General features: G+C 49.8%; 6 protein-coding genes across 6 annotated transcripts; 3 read left to right on the top strand and 3 right to left on the bottom strand.

Moving 5' to 3' along the window:
* Window positions 1–789: 789 nt before the first annotated feature.
* Window positions 790–1,608, bottom strand: TRIVIDRAFT_162615 (uncharacterized protein; the record flags this gene model as incomplete). Its single annotated transcript, XM_014095376.1, has 2 exons — window positions 790–1,217; window positions 1,269–1,608. The coding sequence occupies 2 exons, from the start codon at window positions 1,606–1,608 to the stop codon at window positions 790–792; spliced, it is 768 nt and encodes a 255-aa protein (XP_013950851.1).
* A 2,613-nt stretch (window positions 1,609–4,221) lies between these two features.
* TRIVIDRAFT_40764 (uncharacterized protein) lies at window positions 4,222–6,084 on the top strand (the record flags this gene model as incomplete). Its single annotated transcript, XM_014095375.1, has 3 exons — window positions 4,222–4,732; window positions 4,803–4,958; window positions 5,024–6,084. The coding sequence occupies 3 exons, from the start codon at window positions 4,222–4,224 to the stop codon at window positions 6,082–6,084; spliced, it is 1,728 nt and encodes a 575-aa protein (XP_013950850.1).
* Window positions 6,085–6,179: 95 nt separating this feature from the next.
* On the bottom strand, window positions 6,180–7,139 carry TRIVIDRAFT_40909 (uncharacterized protein; the record flags this gene model as incomplete). The annotated part of the gene is made up of 1 exon (XM_014095374.1): window positions 6,180–7,139. One exon carries the CDS (start codon window positions 7,137–7,139, stop codon window positions 6,180–6,182), a length of 960 nt encoding a protein of 319 aa, XP_013950849.1.
* A 703-nt stretch (window positions 7,140–7,842) lies between these two features.
* TRIVIDRAFT_174254 (uncharacterized protein) lies at window positions 7,843–9,340 on the top strand (the record flags this gene model as incomplete). The annotated part of the gene is made up of 2 exons (XM_014095373.1): window positions 7,843–7,912; window positions 8,028–9,340. 2 exons carry the CDS (start codon window positions 7,843–7,845, stop codon window positions 9,242–9,244), a joined length of 1,287 nt encoding a protein of 428 aa, XP_013950848.1.
* A 474-nt stretch (window positions 9,341–9,814) lies between these two features.
* On the bottom strand, window positions 9,815–11,267 carry TRIVIDRAFT_65599 (uncharacterized protein; the record flags this gene model as incomplete). Its single annotated transcript, XM_014095372.1, has 4 exons — window positions 9,815–9,962; window positions 10,051–10,460; window positions 10,857–10,939; window positions 11,177–11,267. The coding sequence occupies 4 exons, from the start codon at window positions 11,265–11,267 to the stop codon at window positions 9,815–9,817; spliced, it is 732 nt and encodes a 243-aa protein (XP_013950847.1).
* A 3,171-nt stretch (window positions 11,268–14,438) lies between these two features.
* TRIVIDRAFT_162762 (uncharacterized protein) lies at window positions 14,439–15,879 on the top strand (the record flags this gene model as incomplete). The annotated part of the gene is made up of 4 exons (XM_014095371.1): window positions 14,439–14,492; window positions 14,556–14,907; window positions 14,966–15,644; window positions 15,699–15,879. Coding segments are annotated over 4 exons (1,266 nt in total), but the record flags the coding sequence as incomplete, so codon positions are not given.
* Between the last annotated feature and the right edge of the window lie 283 nt (window positions 15,880–16,162).

Genomic DNA, 16,162 nt, shown 5'->3' with positions numbered 1-16,162 from the left:
TAGAATTTTTCCCTTAATGCACTACCTGGTAGGCACATAGCCCTGCTTGATGTACTCCGTAGCGTGGACTATATTGGATTGTATAGACCGCGTTTGGTAAGATCCACAAACTGTGCTATCCTTGGATATAGATACGCCTTCCCTTGTGGAGAGTGAGAGGAAAGAGTAATAGCTCGCGTGATACATGTGTTCTGGGCGCATATTTCCTCTTTTGGCAAGTAAACATGCACAATCGAATGCTGATGGTCGATTCAGCAGATGGCTCACATCTATGAAGCTGTACGATTCTTTTACTTGTAGCGTATACCTAGAGCCGTGATCGAGAAACACCTGTACTGATGACTGTTCATGATCAAGTCACGGTAACGTCGCGCTCTCCATTGTGTAAAATAATTGAGCGGACTCTACTGGAGAAACGGAGTAATATACATAACTCTGTGCGTGAATGTCCATACAACACGCTTCCCGCCAATACTACTGCGAGCTTTCTCCTGGTTCAACAGAGGGACCAAGAAACTGGTGTCATTCGAAAGAGCCTCCGAGTACTGGTGGGACGGCTCACGGGAATGCTAAGAAACCCCAAAGTACATTGAGGGTAATCGACTAGCCCTGGGCCATGCGACGGTGGTTTATGCCACGAATACCAAGTCACGGTAGATGCAATTTTTAGTAGATATAGTTATAGCTGGCGACAACATTGATCTTCTCTCCTTAGGCAACGTTATCGTTGATAAATGTGAATTAATTCTTCCGAGTCCTAATACATGGTACTGATTGCTCATAGTCTATCTATATATGTCCCTGCATCATCAAATGGCACTCTCTTGCAAGCCTCCTCGCCTCTGCAGATAAAAAATCCTTCTCCTCACTCAACTGCAACAACGTGCGTCGCCAAGTTTCCCAATGCTGTGCCATCGTGCCTTGAACAGCATGCTGCTGTCCAGGTTGCCCGCCGAGCACCGGCCTTGACCAATTCCTCACCTCATCTGGGTTCAGATCCTTAAGTAGTTTTGTCCCAGCTACGGTAAGCCAAGCATGTATCTCGCCCATGATAACTTCTAGCCCAGGACGCCTCAAGCAGGCTAGGTTCAATAGCTCATATCCCCAATTTTCTGTTACACCGCCGAGGCCTCGATCATATAGCTCGGCTTCAACTGTGCCAATTGCGGTATAATGTTGACGCATTTTAGTTTGTCTGTTCTCGGGTATTGGCTCTCCTACTATCTCCCAGCCATTCAATCCGCGCATATGAGGCCGATACAAATCACTCCACATATTGCGAAGCCCTGGGAGAACTGCCCAGTTAATTGCGGCTGGAGGGAGCTCCTGGATGGATTCGAGGAGACTTAGCAGCTTCTCGCGCTCATCGCTTAACTCTACCAGGGCTTCGCATAGTAATCCCATGAGGCGGTACAGTTTGGTGGGAGGGCTGGGATCGTCTAGCACTGGTGCAGCTATTAAGATCGCCGTCTCATTGGTAGTCAAATTCCCATCGAAATAGTCGCCTAGGTACATAAAAGTGTCTTCATCTTCATGGTAGCCGTCGCTTTGTTGTAGCTGTCGTATTTGGGTGATGTGTAATTTGAGCCATTCCAGCGTTGTCGGCATCGCGAATCTCTGATCAAGACAAGATGACAAGATGGCAATATGGCGGAGATTGACAATGAGAGAGAGAGAGAGAGAGAGAGAGAGAGAGAGAAAGAGGATAAAATTGACAGAAAAAAAAAAGATAAAACTCGCTGGAGGCTTGATGGCGTTTGTTCAGCTGGGAATCGAAAGCTCCGGATATGGGCTAGCAGAATGTTAATTGTTTGCGCTGCACTGTGTGCGTGTATTCGCCTCACTGGAGGAAACCGTCTGGAGGGAGGCCGCAGATCGAAGCAAATCGAAGCAAGTCGAGTCGGGAATCGGCTTAAGCAAAGCTCGACGAAAGATTGGACGGACTCAACAAAGCTGTTACGATGCTGTGCAGATCAGTTGGGCTGCTCTACATCCCACCTACATACATATACATTACATACATGCACTCAGAAAGGCACAGGCTCACATCCACGTATCAATGCATGTGCATACACCTACATATGCACATGTACGAAGCAAAGAGGCCTGGTCTTGGGGGCCGCAAAAGTGCATGCCGCCATGTATGAACAGCCTGGACACAATAAGCGACTGCAACTCTAGTGACGCACTGCGTCAATCTCAATGTCGGATCCTACGCTCAGCCACGTCACCAGAGGATTCACCCTGCGGTTGACAAAAGAGACGAGCATTGGTGATGAGCATCTCAGCGAGTCCATCATTTGAACATGAGCAAATGTCCCTTGCATGAGTTATACTAAGACGAAAGGAAGCCAAATCCTTGTCAAGTGTCAGCGAAGAGCCGAGTCCGGCAGTTGTTCACATAGCATCAGCCCCTAGTACCATCTCCACCAATACAGGGCACACACATTTACGGAGCAGACGTTGGAGGGTTAGGGAGGAGCAAGGGCGATCTATTTGATTTTTCTGGCTCTATAATCTGACCTTCTTTTGAGCTCTCCCTCCTCGGTAGCATTTTACTATGGCGTGTTTCACTTGGCGGTTGTGATTTTGCTAGCTTGGCCGACAAGATGACCAGGGTAGATGGTATTATCGAATAGCACGAGACTCGCAGAGGTTTTTTTTCCTTAATTCTCGCCGAATAAAGGATCCTGTGTCTGTAAGATAACCTTTGCTGGTATGAGCCCTGAATACCCAGAGTCAATTTTCGTACGAGTTATTTTAAGTTCTCGCATCCATTAACAGAGATATTCATATATATACAGCCCTACCCAGTACTAGGACTTGAGCGAATATATATCTTTGAATTCATATGCCTAGCTTCCTATGGACTTGAGACACCGATTATTCACTCTCGGTGTCAACTACACAGACTTAAAAACCTAGGGATATCCCCTCAACCCGCGGGATGTGGGCATGCCAGACCCCCAGTACTCTTCGGCGTATGACTTCAGGCCCTGTGGATTTAAAACTAAAACCTCATCACAAATTATAGTGCTAGTAAGACTATCCAGAGCTCAAGACTACGCCGGTTTGCATCTATCAGTGCTATAGGTGTCATCCCTCGGAACAAGGACAACTTCCGCGGTAACAGGTCCAGGGAATCCCAACTGGTCTGGTCAATACCCAGCTTAGCTTCAGCAGAGACCGTACATCAGACGATTTCTGCCAAGATCACAGACCCATCCTTAAAATGTATGTAGTAAGGCTTATACCAGGGGGGCTCAAAGATAACAGGTGCGAGCGGGGGGCTGAGGCGATCCGGTCATCTGCTACTGGCATTAATGCTGCAAAGTCGGGGAGGGGGCGGATCTGATAGCAGCCCTACCAGATAATCCCTGGTGCTCCGCCTTAGAGAGGAATCTCACCGAGTGTGAAAATTTTCAATCGTCAAAAGAGCTGGGTGTCAGGTTGAGGCTTGTTATATATATGTGTATATTAACTAGAGGAGAAAGAAGTAGAAAGCGGATTTCAGGTGAAGCCACTCTGCAAAGAAATCAACCGTCTTAAACTGCTCTACACTGATTTAGGGCTTTTATTGCTCTTCAATTGGTAATACTTGGCGAATACTACGTGCAAGCGGGGAGACTCCACGCGCATGTCATCGATGAACATACACATATAAACTTATGGTGTTGGTCTCTATATCATCCTCGTAAATGGTATAGATGCGGAGAGTGCCTGGTCGCTCGTATTTTATGCGTGGGCCGCGCCAGGTTGCACCAGGATTTGCTAGTAGATGCTGTCATACAACCAGAGAGGCATTACATGATGCTACTCCAGAGGCTGTCTCAGATTAGTACAGTCTTACGCGCATTCACAGCGTATTACGAAGTACACTCCCGGAAGACTTCCTAGCCATGTGTACTCGTGCAAATGTAATCCCAACTACTAGCTGTAATTGCTGTGAAACCGTGTTTTATTACCTTGTTGATCCTTGCCGCCCTGATTCAAATTTGTACTCCTTCGGGATCAATGGTCCGAGCACAGACAATATTGAGCTTTCTACGAATATACTGATGTAGGAAAAACCTATGGATGTTATCGTCGCTTCGTCCATACATGTAGTAATTGCTTATATAGGTTCCCACCGCCTCGTAAGAACCTTACTTTATTTTTATTAGTATTTCGGCAGTCAGCTAAAAGCCCACGAATCGCATTATCCGCCTTGACAGCCACACAATGTGGTCTGCTTACGCGCACGCTATCCGGGGTCTACTGGCCTCTACCGGCCTTGTCGCTTTGACTCCATCCGCGACTATTCCTGAGGTTGATGTAACCTACCAAGGTATTCATCGCAATGGGATAGAAGCGTTCTTGAATGTACCATATGGTATGTCCACTGGCGGGATTCATCGTTTCAAACCGCCTCGACTTCATGTCCCAGTCCCCGGAAGTACTGTCTATGCGAACTCGCATGGGCCAGCCTGTCCCCAGGCCTTGGGAGGCTGGATAGCTCCCCTGTCTTTGACGAATGTCACTCAGATTTCGGAAGACTGCTTAAATCTTAATATCGTGAGACCCAAAGGGACGAAGCCAAATGACTTGCTCCCTGTCATGATATACATCCACGGTGGTAGCTTCTGGGCTGGTCAGAACAGCGAGATTACCACCACTCCTGATGGTTTAATTCTTGAATCTGTCAAGAATGGGCTCCCAATCATACATGTTGGCATGAACTATCGTCTTGGGTGTAAGTTTTGCTGACTTAAATGTCAACAGACAGTTAGGGCTAACGGTGTAATGGCTTACACGGGAGATAGTCTTTGGGTTCGCCCAGTCCGATGCCCTGAAAGCAGAGCGGTCTAATAATGCTGGCTTGAGGGATCAACGACTCGCCATGGCATGGGTTCGAGACAACATCGTGCATTTTGGCGGCGATCCCTCGAAAATAACAATCTTTGGCCAATCCTCTGGAGGTATGTGATTCGCTGCTATGAATGTACAAGTATCATCGTTGCTGAGTATATGTACGATGTTATAGGTCTGGCCGTGGGTATGCATATCCTATCATTTGGTGGCAAACAGCCTGTTCCCTTCCACAATGCAATCGCCTCGAGCGGTTCATTGGAGCCTGGCGTTGTTTCAAGTATAACGGAAGATGCTATGAGAGCCGTCGTGGACTATGTCGGATGCAACGAGACCGACTTTCATTCTACCGAAACCCTGCTTTGTCTTCGCAACCAGAGTATGGACTCTCTGCTCCAAGCCTCTCTGAAGACTTATCGAACCGATATCAATGTTGGCGATATCTGGCTTCCTTCTGTCGACGATGATTTCCTCCCGGAGTGTCCCGCCGCTCTTATTCAACAGGGGAAATTTGCCAAGAATCTCAATGTGATGTTGGGCTGGGTTGAGGACGATGTCACGCTCTTTACTGACGAGAGCATCTCGACTGCCGATGATACTCGAAATTTCATCACCAATTATGTGCCGAATCTGTCAAGTGGAAATGTCGATGAGCTCCTCTCGCTCTACCCCGTGGCTGAATTCACCGCGAACGGGGAGCTGTCGAGCGAGTTCTATCGTACTGCTAGGATATTTCGAGACATTTGCATGATATGCCCAGCTATTTACCTTGGCGATGGTGTTTCCAAGCAGAACATGAATAAAGTTTATCTATATCACTGGAATCAGACCATTTTGGACCCCATTTTGGAACATCTTGGTCATCCCGCTGGAATGGGCCCTATTCACACCGCCGAATTCGCATACGTCTTCGGAAATCTCTCACACTACAATACAGACGGCTTTACACTCAACCCTTCGTCTTCTGATATTGAGCTCATGGCGAGGGCTTCAAGATCCTTTGCGACTTTTACTAGTGTTGGTAAGCCGGGGCTACCAAACCGTGATACGTTCCAGGGGTTCAATCCAGCCTTTGAAAGGCCAGGGCAGACCCAAGTCTTTGTTGTTGGGGGGGCCGATGAAGGTATTTCTAGTATTGAGGGGCCACAAGCTAATCGGGGTTTGGCCTCGCAGCGGATCAGAGAGCGATGTGCTTTCCTTAATTCGGAGGATGTACTGCAAGAGCTCGGAATCTAAACTGGTTGACTTGTTTGTTCCAAGAAGACATTAGTTCGTCTAGATTATGCCTTTTAATAATGTACATTTCAGTGCCGAGGTATTCTCAGCCCTGATTATTTCCAGCCTACAGTTACAACCCGCTCCAGCGTTCGGAATCCGTCGTGAGCGTACCCTTTCGTAACGTCTACTTTGTACTGCTTTCCGTCCACTTTGATAATGCCATACCCCACATCTGTCCATGCCGCTCTTACGCCCTTAAACATGTTCACAAACGCACGGCCAATCCTCCGAAAAGGCATCGTGAAGAGATGTTCCATGTCGAATTTCCACAAGGACTTCTTCCGCGCCTCTTCTTCGAGCTGCAGCTCGAGGCGTCTCAGCTCTGGCACGTATTCGCTCGGAAGCGAGAAGCGGGTCTTGAGTGCAACTTTGTCGAGATCCGTCCTGATAACCTTTGGCTGAAGCAAAGGGACCATTCTCTTGACTGTCACTTCGAGTTGGGGCACGCCGGCAGCGATTCCTGGTCGGGTGGCCGCTTGGCCGGCTGCTTGAAGAGGGGGCAGCACTCGGATGCTGCTGACGATATTGGGGGTCTTTGAGATGAGATAAAAGCCCATGGCTCCGAGTAGGGCATAAGACGCTCCAAAGGTGAAGCCAACCCACTGCGGTATGCCTTCTGGCTGTTGGATGGCCGTTGGGCCTGTCAACACCGTCCAAGCTATTATAGATATACCGCTTGACCAGCATCCGAAATAAAACCAGAAATGCGAAGGTGCCTCGTACAGAAGGGTTGGTGTCTGCTTAGAGGCCAAGCTCTTCACAAAGGCATATCGGCTGGGTGCTACTGAAGCCGACGGCGGCGCGGGGGGAGCATTCGTTTGGCTTGTCGGTGATTTCGACTTGATGTCTTTAGGGAGTTTAGGCTGTGGCTTCGGTGTCGCAGAGGCGCGCAACCGCATTGACGCTGTAAAGAATCGCGATTGGGCAGAGGAGAGATTTGGGAGAATAGTTCGCGGGGTCAAGGGCGCCCGAGGGCATGACAAGAGGCGAAAGCCTCTCGCGAAGCTTGCCATGGTCGAGCGACGGCAATGAGTTGAGATCAGTTGATGGACGAATCGGGCTAGAAATGGCTCTCGGTGGCTCAATTGGCTTCTTGCGTCATAAAACGGGTGCCATCACTTGCAGTGGCCGATGTGGTGAAGCTATCGCGGGCACTTACATGTAGAAAATGTTTATAATCAGCCGATCTAATAACTGCCGTATCTATGGTGATGCGCTAAGATAAGAAGTTAGACCTGTACCTAGCTTAAGGGCAAGTTTAGTGCGAGCGTGGATGTCCCTAGAAAACAGCGCATTCTCCACTTGCTCGACAGGAAAGCTGCTGCAGTACTTCGTACCTGATGAATTGGTCTTTTAGGCTTTGACGCAGAGCATTAAATGAGGCATGAATGATGTCAGCTGCATCATGAAGACTGAAGTTTTTATTATTATTATCGTAAAGCAATCTGATTGCCGCCTCATGGTTTGTTTGAACTGTGAAGCTCTTGAATTTTGCCCTGTAAAGCTTGAATTCTTCCGGGTCCGGCAGTACTTGCACAAGTACTAACCAGATCAACAGATATTGCACCCCACCAAAAAAAGGCCCGTGGTCTGTGCGCGCCTTTCAACAGGGCCGATTCCCAACAGCAAAGAAAGCTCTCATCTGCGAGCATTTGAGCCTCTTCGCTCGAGCATCACCACCAAAACCCGCCTTTGCCTCTTGTCAATTGGGCTCCAATGGCTTCACTTGCGGCGGCGTGTCGCATTTCATCCCGCCTTGCAAGCGGCCGGGCTGCTCGCGGTATGTGTCCCGTGTGCTGCTGCGCGCAAACCCTCACACCAAAGTATAAAATGCAGAGATGGGATGGACGGAGAGATGCAGACAAGAGCACGCAGCTGACATGGCATGGCCGTTTCTACAGGCTTCACTACCTCGTCGCGATGCCTCGCAGCCCAGAACTTCATCATGCCGGCCCTCTCCCCCACAATGACGGAAGGAAACATTGCCAGCTGGAAGGTTAAAGAAGGCGATTCCTTCAGCGCCGGCGACGTCCTGCTCGAGATCGAAACCGACAAGGCCACCATGGACGTCGAGGCCCAGGATGACGGTATCATGATGAAGATTGTTTCCCAGGATGGCAGCAAGGGCGTCCAGGTGGGCACGCGAATCGCCGTCTTAGCCGATGCCGGAGATGATATCAGTGCTCTTGAACTGCCTGCGGATGAGCAGCCCCAGCAATCAGCTCAGAGCACTTCACAACCCGCAGCTCCCGTGTCGCAAGAAGAGCCCAAGGCTGCTGCGAAGCCTTCCGCAAGACCAGAAGCCGCTGCTAACGGAACCTACGAGCACAACTACCCTCTGCTTCCCTCAGTCGGTCTTCTTGTACACGAGCACGGCATCAGCAAAGAGGATCTGAGCAAGATCAAGGGAACGGGACCTAGCGGACGACTGCTAAAGGGCGACGTATTGGCCTTTATTGGTGCTATCAACGCCGATCGCCCCGCCAAGGTGTCTTCACAACTGAGCAAGCTGGCTCATCTGGACTTGAGCAATATCAAGGTCGCTGAGAAGAAGGCTGCTCCTGCTCCCAAGGCGTCCGAGGCTGCCTCCAAAGCCCCGAAGGCCGCGCCCAAGTCAGAAAAGGTCCTCGTCGAACTCCCCATCTCATTGGAAAATGTTGTGCAGCTGCAAAGACGGCTCCAGGATTCCGCCGACGTGTCCGTCTCAGTAGCCACCTTCATCTCCAAGGCTACCGCATTTGCAAACAGCCGCCTACCTGCCGTACCCCACGCGCCAACTACGAATGAGTTGTTCGACGAGCTTCTTGGTCTAGGCAAGGCCAAAGCGACCAAATTCTCTCAGGGAGCCTATGTTCCCAGCATACCCGATTACTCATTCACTCCCTCTCGACGAACCTCTGCCACCAAATCTGATATCATTGACATCTTGGCCGGCCCTACCAAAAAGTCCAGCTCTTCGCCAGCCCAGAGGGTTGCCCCCAGGCTCGATGCTAGACTTGCTGCCGATGGAATTCACACCTTCAGTCTACTGGTCCCCAAGGAAGAGAAGGCCAGGGCCGAGCTGTTCTTAGAGCGATGCAAGCTCGCCCTGGAGGAAATACCTGAGACATTGATATGAATTTGAACTCCTTCTTGTCAGCTGAATTGTAATTATAATCATGCCCCCCAAAACTAGACTTTTCAATTATACTTAAACACCATCTTCATTGTCACGTTCTACTTGTTTCATGAAATCGGATTGACTTGAGGGAGGGTAGGAACAGAATGCGGCTGAGGTTTTAGGGGGCGGGCTCTAACCCATTCGCAGATTGGTCTTTGTCTTTGGTGGAGAGAGCAAGGTAATTTTCTGTCAGTGTTCGGCAGGGAGAGTACCATATCATTGTCGGCGACTCATCTGACACTTGGACACAGGTCAGTGTCGAGACACGGTACGCTGGGCGTAATCAGAGAGAAGGTGGCTGCGTCTTGGCGTCGAAAGCTAATACTGAGTGGTATGAATTGGGGATATTCGCCAATGTTCGGTGAGCAGGGATACTGTTACTATTGCTGCAGTTGTTGTTGTTGCTGCTGCCGCTGCTACCTACTACTTCGTGCTACGTGTGAGCGGCGTTTGTCCGACTGGCTCGGTTTCGGGAGTGAAAGTCACACGCCAGAGGAATTGCAGAACAGGGATGACTTGTCTCATGCATCAACCCTTTTCTGCCCCCAAATCCCTCCCTTCTTCTGCCAATATCCCCGTGTCTGAGACATCAGTGCCCGCCTTGTTATCCCAAGTGCGGTTGAGAACAACTGCCTTGCCCCATGATCCCAGACAATGTTTCACAACGGAGTGATGACTGGTGATGTTCAGCCCGAAATATTTCGAAGTTTCTAACCCAGCTGTAGGTAGGATTGCTCTTCATGGCCTAGCGCCTCACTACTAACCACGAAATGGTTGCAGCACGGCAAGCCTCGACGTTGGACTTCCCCCTTCGAAGCTTTACCACACCACTCTTTGGCCGAATGCAAGGGTGATCAGGCACGTGGACACTCGCGGCGATGCCGCATCTTGGAAACGTCGAATAGCACGCGTCAAGTCCTGGTTGTCCATTTCCAATCGTCCCATAGCGCGGCAGCCAGACCCCGAGCATTCTACACCGGCTGTAGCTTACTGCTCCGTAATTGGGTATGTTGAGGCCAGCGGGGTACTCTCGGTGAATGTAGCATGGATGATATGCATCAGGTACGAAGTACGTGGCGCAAGGGATGCTCGCAGCCATCAGGCTCTCAACGTTTATGCAGCCGCTAGTCTTCGGTCTAGACTTGTGCGGACATCGATCTTGGACTCTCGACAGCTTGGTGACCATCAATTTGCAAACTACTGCTATCTAAACGTATGCGAGGGGGCGCCATTTGCATTCAGACGTGTCTACGCAGGCTCAACGAGAAGCATGTGACTATCTCACAGAAGCCCCTACGCAATCAACGCGGCGTTAAGAGCCAGACCGCTGTGGACAAATGCAATGGAGCATGAGCTGTTGTCATTTTATGCTTGCCAAGTGGCGCGAACCTTCTCCGGCACTCGGGTGTATCGACCTGGCTGTACTCCGTACGCGAAGGCTCAGATGTCGTTGAATGGACTAACGGGATAAGCCGCTTCGCTATTTTCAGACACCAAGCTGGCAATATCGGCACCATTACCGCCAGTTTGAAATTGGGGGCGAGTACCGAGAGCAGTAACCAGTACCTACCTGGTGCTCGTCTCTCGACCATGACTTCTTTTCGTCATTCTGACGCTCTGGCACGTCCCGAATCGTGGGCGGATCTTGTCTTACTTGAATATCCTGGTAATTTCACTTGTGACTGCAAACCAATTATGAGAGGATGAACGGTATGCTGTGTACCCTGAGTCTCATCCACCAAAAAAAAAAAAAGATCATTTCTCCTCACTTTTTGGAACCAACGGCCGCACACGTCAGTTCCAACACGCACTTCCGCGGTGGAAAAAAAATTGCACAAGGCTGCGATGCCCAACTATGCACATTTAATCGTTTGGCCTCATTAGACTGACAGCAAGCGCTCCACTTCTTGATGGCCCGTCCACAATTGCGCTTAAACGAGGCCTCCCAGTATTGTTTCTGGATGTATACTGTGATGGTCATGTTGTTTTCAGAGTGGATTGCATAGAGATTACCTGTGCCGTCCCGCGGTCATGACAAGAGAGACAGTGTTTCTATGTCTCTCAGCTCTCTCTTTCTCTTTATTTCTCTCCCTATCTTCTTAGGGGGCGTACAGGATTTCGTGATCATTGGCCCCCATCCAGGTTGAATGTATCAACGCGTTGGCTTTGCTGCTTTTGATGATCATCAGCTAGTGCCAAACCATTACCTTTCCTTCTTTTGACATCCTTGATGACGCTTTCCTGTGGGGGAATGTAAATTTCACGCTACAGCACACAAAGAACGACGCAGTAGTTCACCTCTTGCTTAAACGATGAGGGATACATTCGACGCCCTTCGATAAGCGGGCTTTGTGCATGATTTCTCTCCATAATCTTGGCTGGACGGAAGACACGGCCAATCCCAGGTGTGTATTTATATGTATGTATTACGGAATATGACCAACACTAACATATACCCCGACGGCAGCTCAAATCTCCTTATCATCCTCGATGTTTCAGCTGCCAATAAAGCTTCCCCGAAAGGCTGCTTTGGCCGGGATGCTTAAATGACATGCGCGGTACTAGAGTCGCACTGTTTCATAGGCCCATGCTGAATGGGGATACATCGAACTGATGCTATACAGCTGCAGAGCGGTCTGAGATGGTGAAGGAGCCAAGGCTCCACCACCTCAAGCGCGATCGGTGCAAGCCCAACTGGGCCTCAAGCTCCTAACGCGGACGGAGATGGTAGCTGCCTTCCCAGCGAGGCCGTGTTGCTCTGTGCTATTTGCGATGAGGCTCGGACAGAGAATGCCGGGGACTACAGAGCTGAACCGATCCTTGACGCCACAATTTCCATGTTCATGTCTTTTGCTGAACCCTTGATCAGCCCTCATTCGTGCCGGATACTCTGCGCCGTCAGACTCCAAGATGTGAGATCTCCGCTACGTCACCGATGGGCAGCAGGCATGAATTCAAAGCCCGACGCCAAGAGGGCGTTTGGGACAGGCAAACAGCGTTGGAACCATCAGGCGGGTGTTTGGCCCTAGTACATCTTTACCAATCACTCGGAGTCATTAATCTCCTCAATAGCCCAATGAGGACTTGCCACAGACCACCAAACGGCATATGCTTGAATCCGAGCAGCTCGGGGGTGTGTATTTGCTCCTGTCCCACCCACACGTCAAGCAAATCGCACACCGGTTCCCTTTACTAGGTTGATATTTCCCCAAGTGTCACCATTCTTCCAAAAGGTTTGGCACTTGTCAGTCTGACATTACATCCAGCTACCCACTCAATCGAAGCCGTGTCGTCGGGCTGGCTCTGCATCAAGGGGGGGTCGTGTTAACTTCCTCACCCATGAATAAGGACTGTCTTGTCCTCCTGCTCAGTTGTCCTTCATCTGCATACTCCCGATCCAATCTTACGACCATTGCCCTCACTAGCGGGATAACACCAACGCCGGGAAGACCCTTGAGTACAGGCAGTGACGGGGCGATAACCTCCCATCATAGCATTGGGGGAGAGTTTGTGCCTTACTGCCACGTGGGCACTTCTTACTTCTCCCCGACTCTTTTGCAGAGGGCTCACGAGACGCGGGGGTAGCAAGATCAGAGCTTATAAGTGCACCATGACGGTAGACAAGCTGTCGTGGAGGCTTGACGAATTGCTCTACGGTAGCTGGTGCCTCCGCCTTTGGTAACTATTACAAGAAAAGAACGATACCCGGTTTCGCAAAAAGGTATCTGTCGGATGCACAGCACACCTCTCGCCCCTCATGACCCGACCCAGAGTTCCAGACGACAAGCGCCAAAGGACTGCGCGTGCCTGTGATTCTTGCAAGCGCCGGAAGCAGAAGGTGAGTCTACGAGTCATCAGTCATATTTCCTTCAGTTGGCCCTAGGAGGAGGCTTGGGCGGTTTGGGCTTCGTCACTTTCCTTTGTGTACACTCCAAGACAAAGCACACATACACACGCACACACACTTTTTCTCTCTCTCTCTTGCACACGCATTCTCGCACACGCACGCACGCGTCTCTCAAAAAGACAGAAGACAAGGAGCAAAAAAAAAAACAAGGAAAAGGAGCCTTGACTTCGCCGCTTTATTTGCGCTATTACACATTCCCGCACCTCAATTTCTGACTATCGAATGTCGCGATATGCATGTCACCCCCAACATGCGTTCGGCGTCCGGAATATGGGCAGTTCGTGCGGGAAAAAAGTGGTATTTTCTTACTTCAGCTGCAGCGAACTATTCCGAGCGAGGCGACACATATGCGAGTGAGCCGTGGTTTTTTGATTGCACAGCAGATGTACATTTCGTATATGTCTGTGCAATGTGACAGATCTTCTACATTTCAACCAGCGCCCGGCTATAACATGGCTTGACCGGCATAAGTGTGTTGGCAAGCGGACGCATTGCCCCTTTGGACAACCAAGCCGTCCGCGACGTATCAATACAAAAGCAAGCTGCATGGAAATTGCCGTCGCTAAGAGTCTCGCATGCTACTCTCACCATCTCGGTTATGTACGCTGCATGAGCTGACTTTTTGTTTCCAAGTGTAATGGCCTTCACCCGTGCAACACGTGTATCAAGAGGAACTTGATATGCGACTACACAGACGGTCGGGGCCCTGCCAGACTCATGGTTGTCCATACGACGTCTCCCACAGGACAAAGCCATGCCTCTGATTCTGTTGATGCCGTCGGCGCAACTCCCGTCCGCGAGGCCACGCTCGAAACGTCCCCGAAGAGAGCGTCCAAACAAGCCAAAGCTGTGCGGCATGCGAAAAGGAGAAGCCAGGGCAAGGAAAAATATTCTCGCAGTGTCTATGAGGTTTCTTCCGTTAGCGAGGGCGATGAAAGCGTCCGCCAAAGCACGGCGTCGGAATCGGACGAGGAGGCCGAACTTATTGGTCAAATTAGCATGCTGCAGGACCCCATGAAACGGCTCCGTAAGTAGACTTTTTTTTTTCTTGGTTGATTTTCACACGCTGACCGGTCTTGATCAATGACAGTTTATATCGGAGATTCTTCCACCCTTTCGTATCTCCAGTTAATCCGTATGATTGTTTATAACACGACTGGGTCGTCTGCGTTTACAGACGACCCCAACCGACACCACATCTTGGAGCCCGCAACAACATCAACTTCGAGCCCCATGAATCCCTATATGCTGCCCAGCAGAGATTTATCGAATTTCTTGGCTGAGTCTTATTTTGTTAATGTATGTGCTGACAAACCGACCTACTCCCCATCATATTACGACCAATGGCTAACCTGGATACAGACCAATGCTCTGATAGAACTGTTTGATCGAGCAACTTTTTATCAATATTTAGACGCATGTTATTCGACCTCGTTAGAGGCTAATTCGTCGACACTATGTTTGGTTTATTTGACTTTGGCAATTGGTTTTGTTGTTGCAACGCCGGCCCCGAACAGCCCTGAGGAGCTGATGATGAAGAGTTTCCCAGAAAGGCCCGAAGACCGAGCAGAAGCCCTTTTCCGGGCTGCCAAGTGTCTAAGTGATCCTCTTAACGTGGCTGAACATGCAGATTTATGGATGATTCAAGCCTGGACGTTGATGGCTTTTTACACGTTGATTGTATCGAAGCGCAACGCGGCATACGCATATTGCGGTCAGTAAATTCCTCCTTTAATCTCACGTTTTACCGTTTACCCTAACGTGGATCTTAGGAATGGCCGTTCGCTCTGCGTATTCCCTGGGTTTGCATCGCATCAAGGACACAATGATAGAGTTTAACAATGAAACCGCAAGGCGGAACCTCTGGAGAAGCCTGTTTGTTCTGGACAGGTTTCTTGCTACGGTTCTCGGGCGTCCTGCTGCTATATGCGAAGAAGACTGCTCGAGTGATGCATTGGATTTGCCGGCAGATCTGTCGCTTGATGCATCCCAGCAAGAAGAAGTTATTAGGACTGTTAACCTTGACGCGTCTGTGCGAATCTCCAAGTCAATCGGCACAGTGCTAAAGAAGGTGTATTCGGAACGAAAGGTTTCAACCAAGTTAGCTCAGGAGATTGTCGATGACTGCCAGCTGTGGGCTTTTCATGGCCATCCGTCCTTGGCAGCGCACGATCTCCTTCACGGCAAGGTACCGTTGGAAATGGGGATCCCCATCTTACATGTCCAGTTGCTTCATTACCATTCCATCCTGCTCCTAAGCAGGCCATTTTTCATTGATCTTTTAGTGAAGACGCGGCCAGCGACCTCTAATGATATGGAGCCTTTCCATCGAACTTTTACGAGATCGGAGAAGTTTTCTCAAGCTTGCGTGGCGGCGTCGACTCATTCAGTGACGCTCATTCAAGCGGCATTTGAAGCAAAGTATTTGCCCCGACGCAACCCGTTTATCTTGTAAGTGCATGGTTGGAATTGTCTAAGAGCATCTGATAATAATCAAATTGGCAGATATTTCCTTTTTGCGGCAGCCCTGATTATCTTGAGTAATGAGTTTGCTGGTTTATACCCGAACGAGCATTACGCCGAGTATATGAGGAGCGCGATCAATATTATGGACTACTGCGCTGTCGAAGACGTTCAGGCTCGGCGAATGCTTTACACTTTGAAGTCATTCATGGCAGACGTGGAGAAGCATTTGAAGTCCTCGTTAACAAGCGAGCAATCTGAGCTCGCCCTACCAGAGTGTCATATTGGTGACCCTGAGGAGATTTTGCACACGAGAAGACAAAGCCTTAATGCCCGACGCAACCATCACCACCAGCACCAGCCCTCTACCCCTATTGGTGGAGGATCTTCGTCCGATGCCATGGAGTACTATTCTCACATGGAGACAGATGCTCGGCAATCAAGTGTCCATATTCAGAACATGGGCCCTCTGGTGATGAGAGGAGAGCGTGAAATGGCTTCAACCG

This window comes from Trichoderma virens (assembly GCF_000170995.1).
Source record: "Trichoderma virens Gv29-8 chromosome Unknown TRIVIscaffold_90, whole genome shotgun sequence".
Classification (NCBI taxonomy): domain Eukaryota; kingdom Fungi; phylum Ascomycota; class Sordariomycetes; order Hypocreales; family Hypocreaceae; genus Trichoderma; species Trichoderma virens.
Note: the sequence above shows the minus strand (reverse complement) of the source record. Positions and strands in the feature narration are given on the sequence as shown.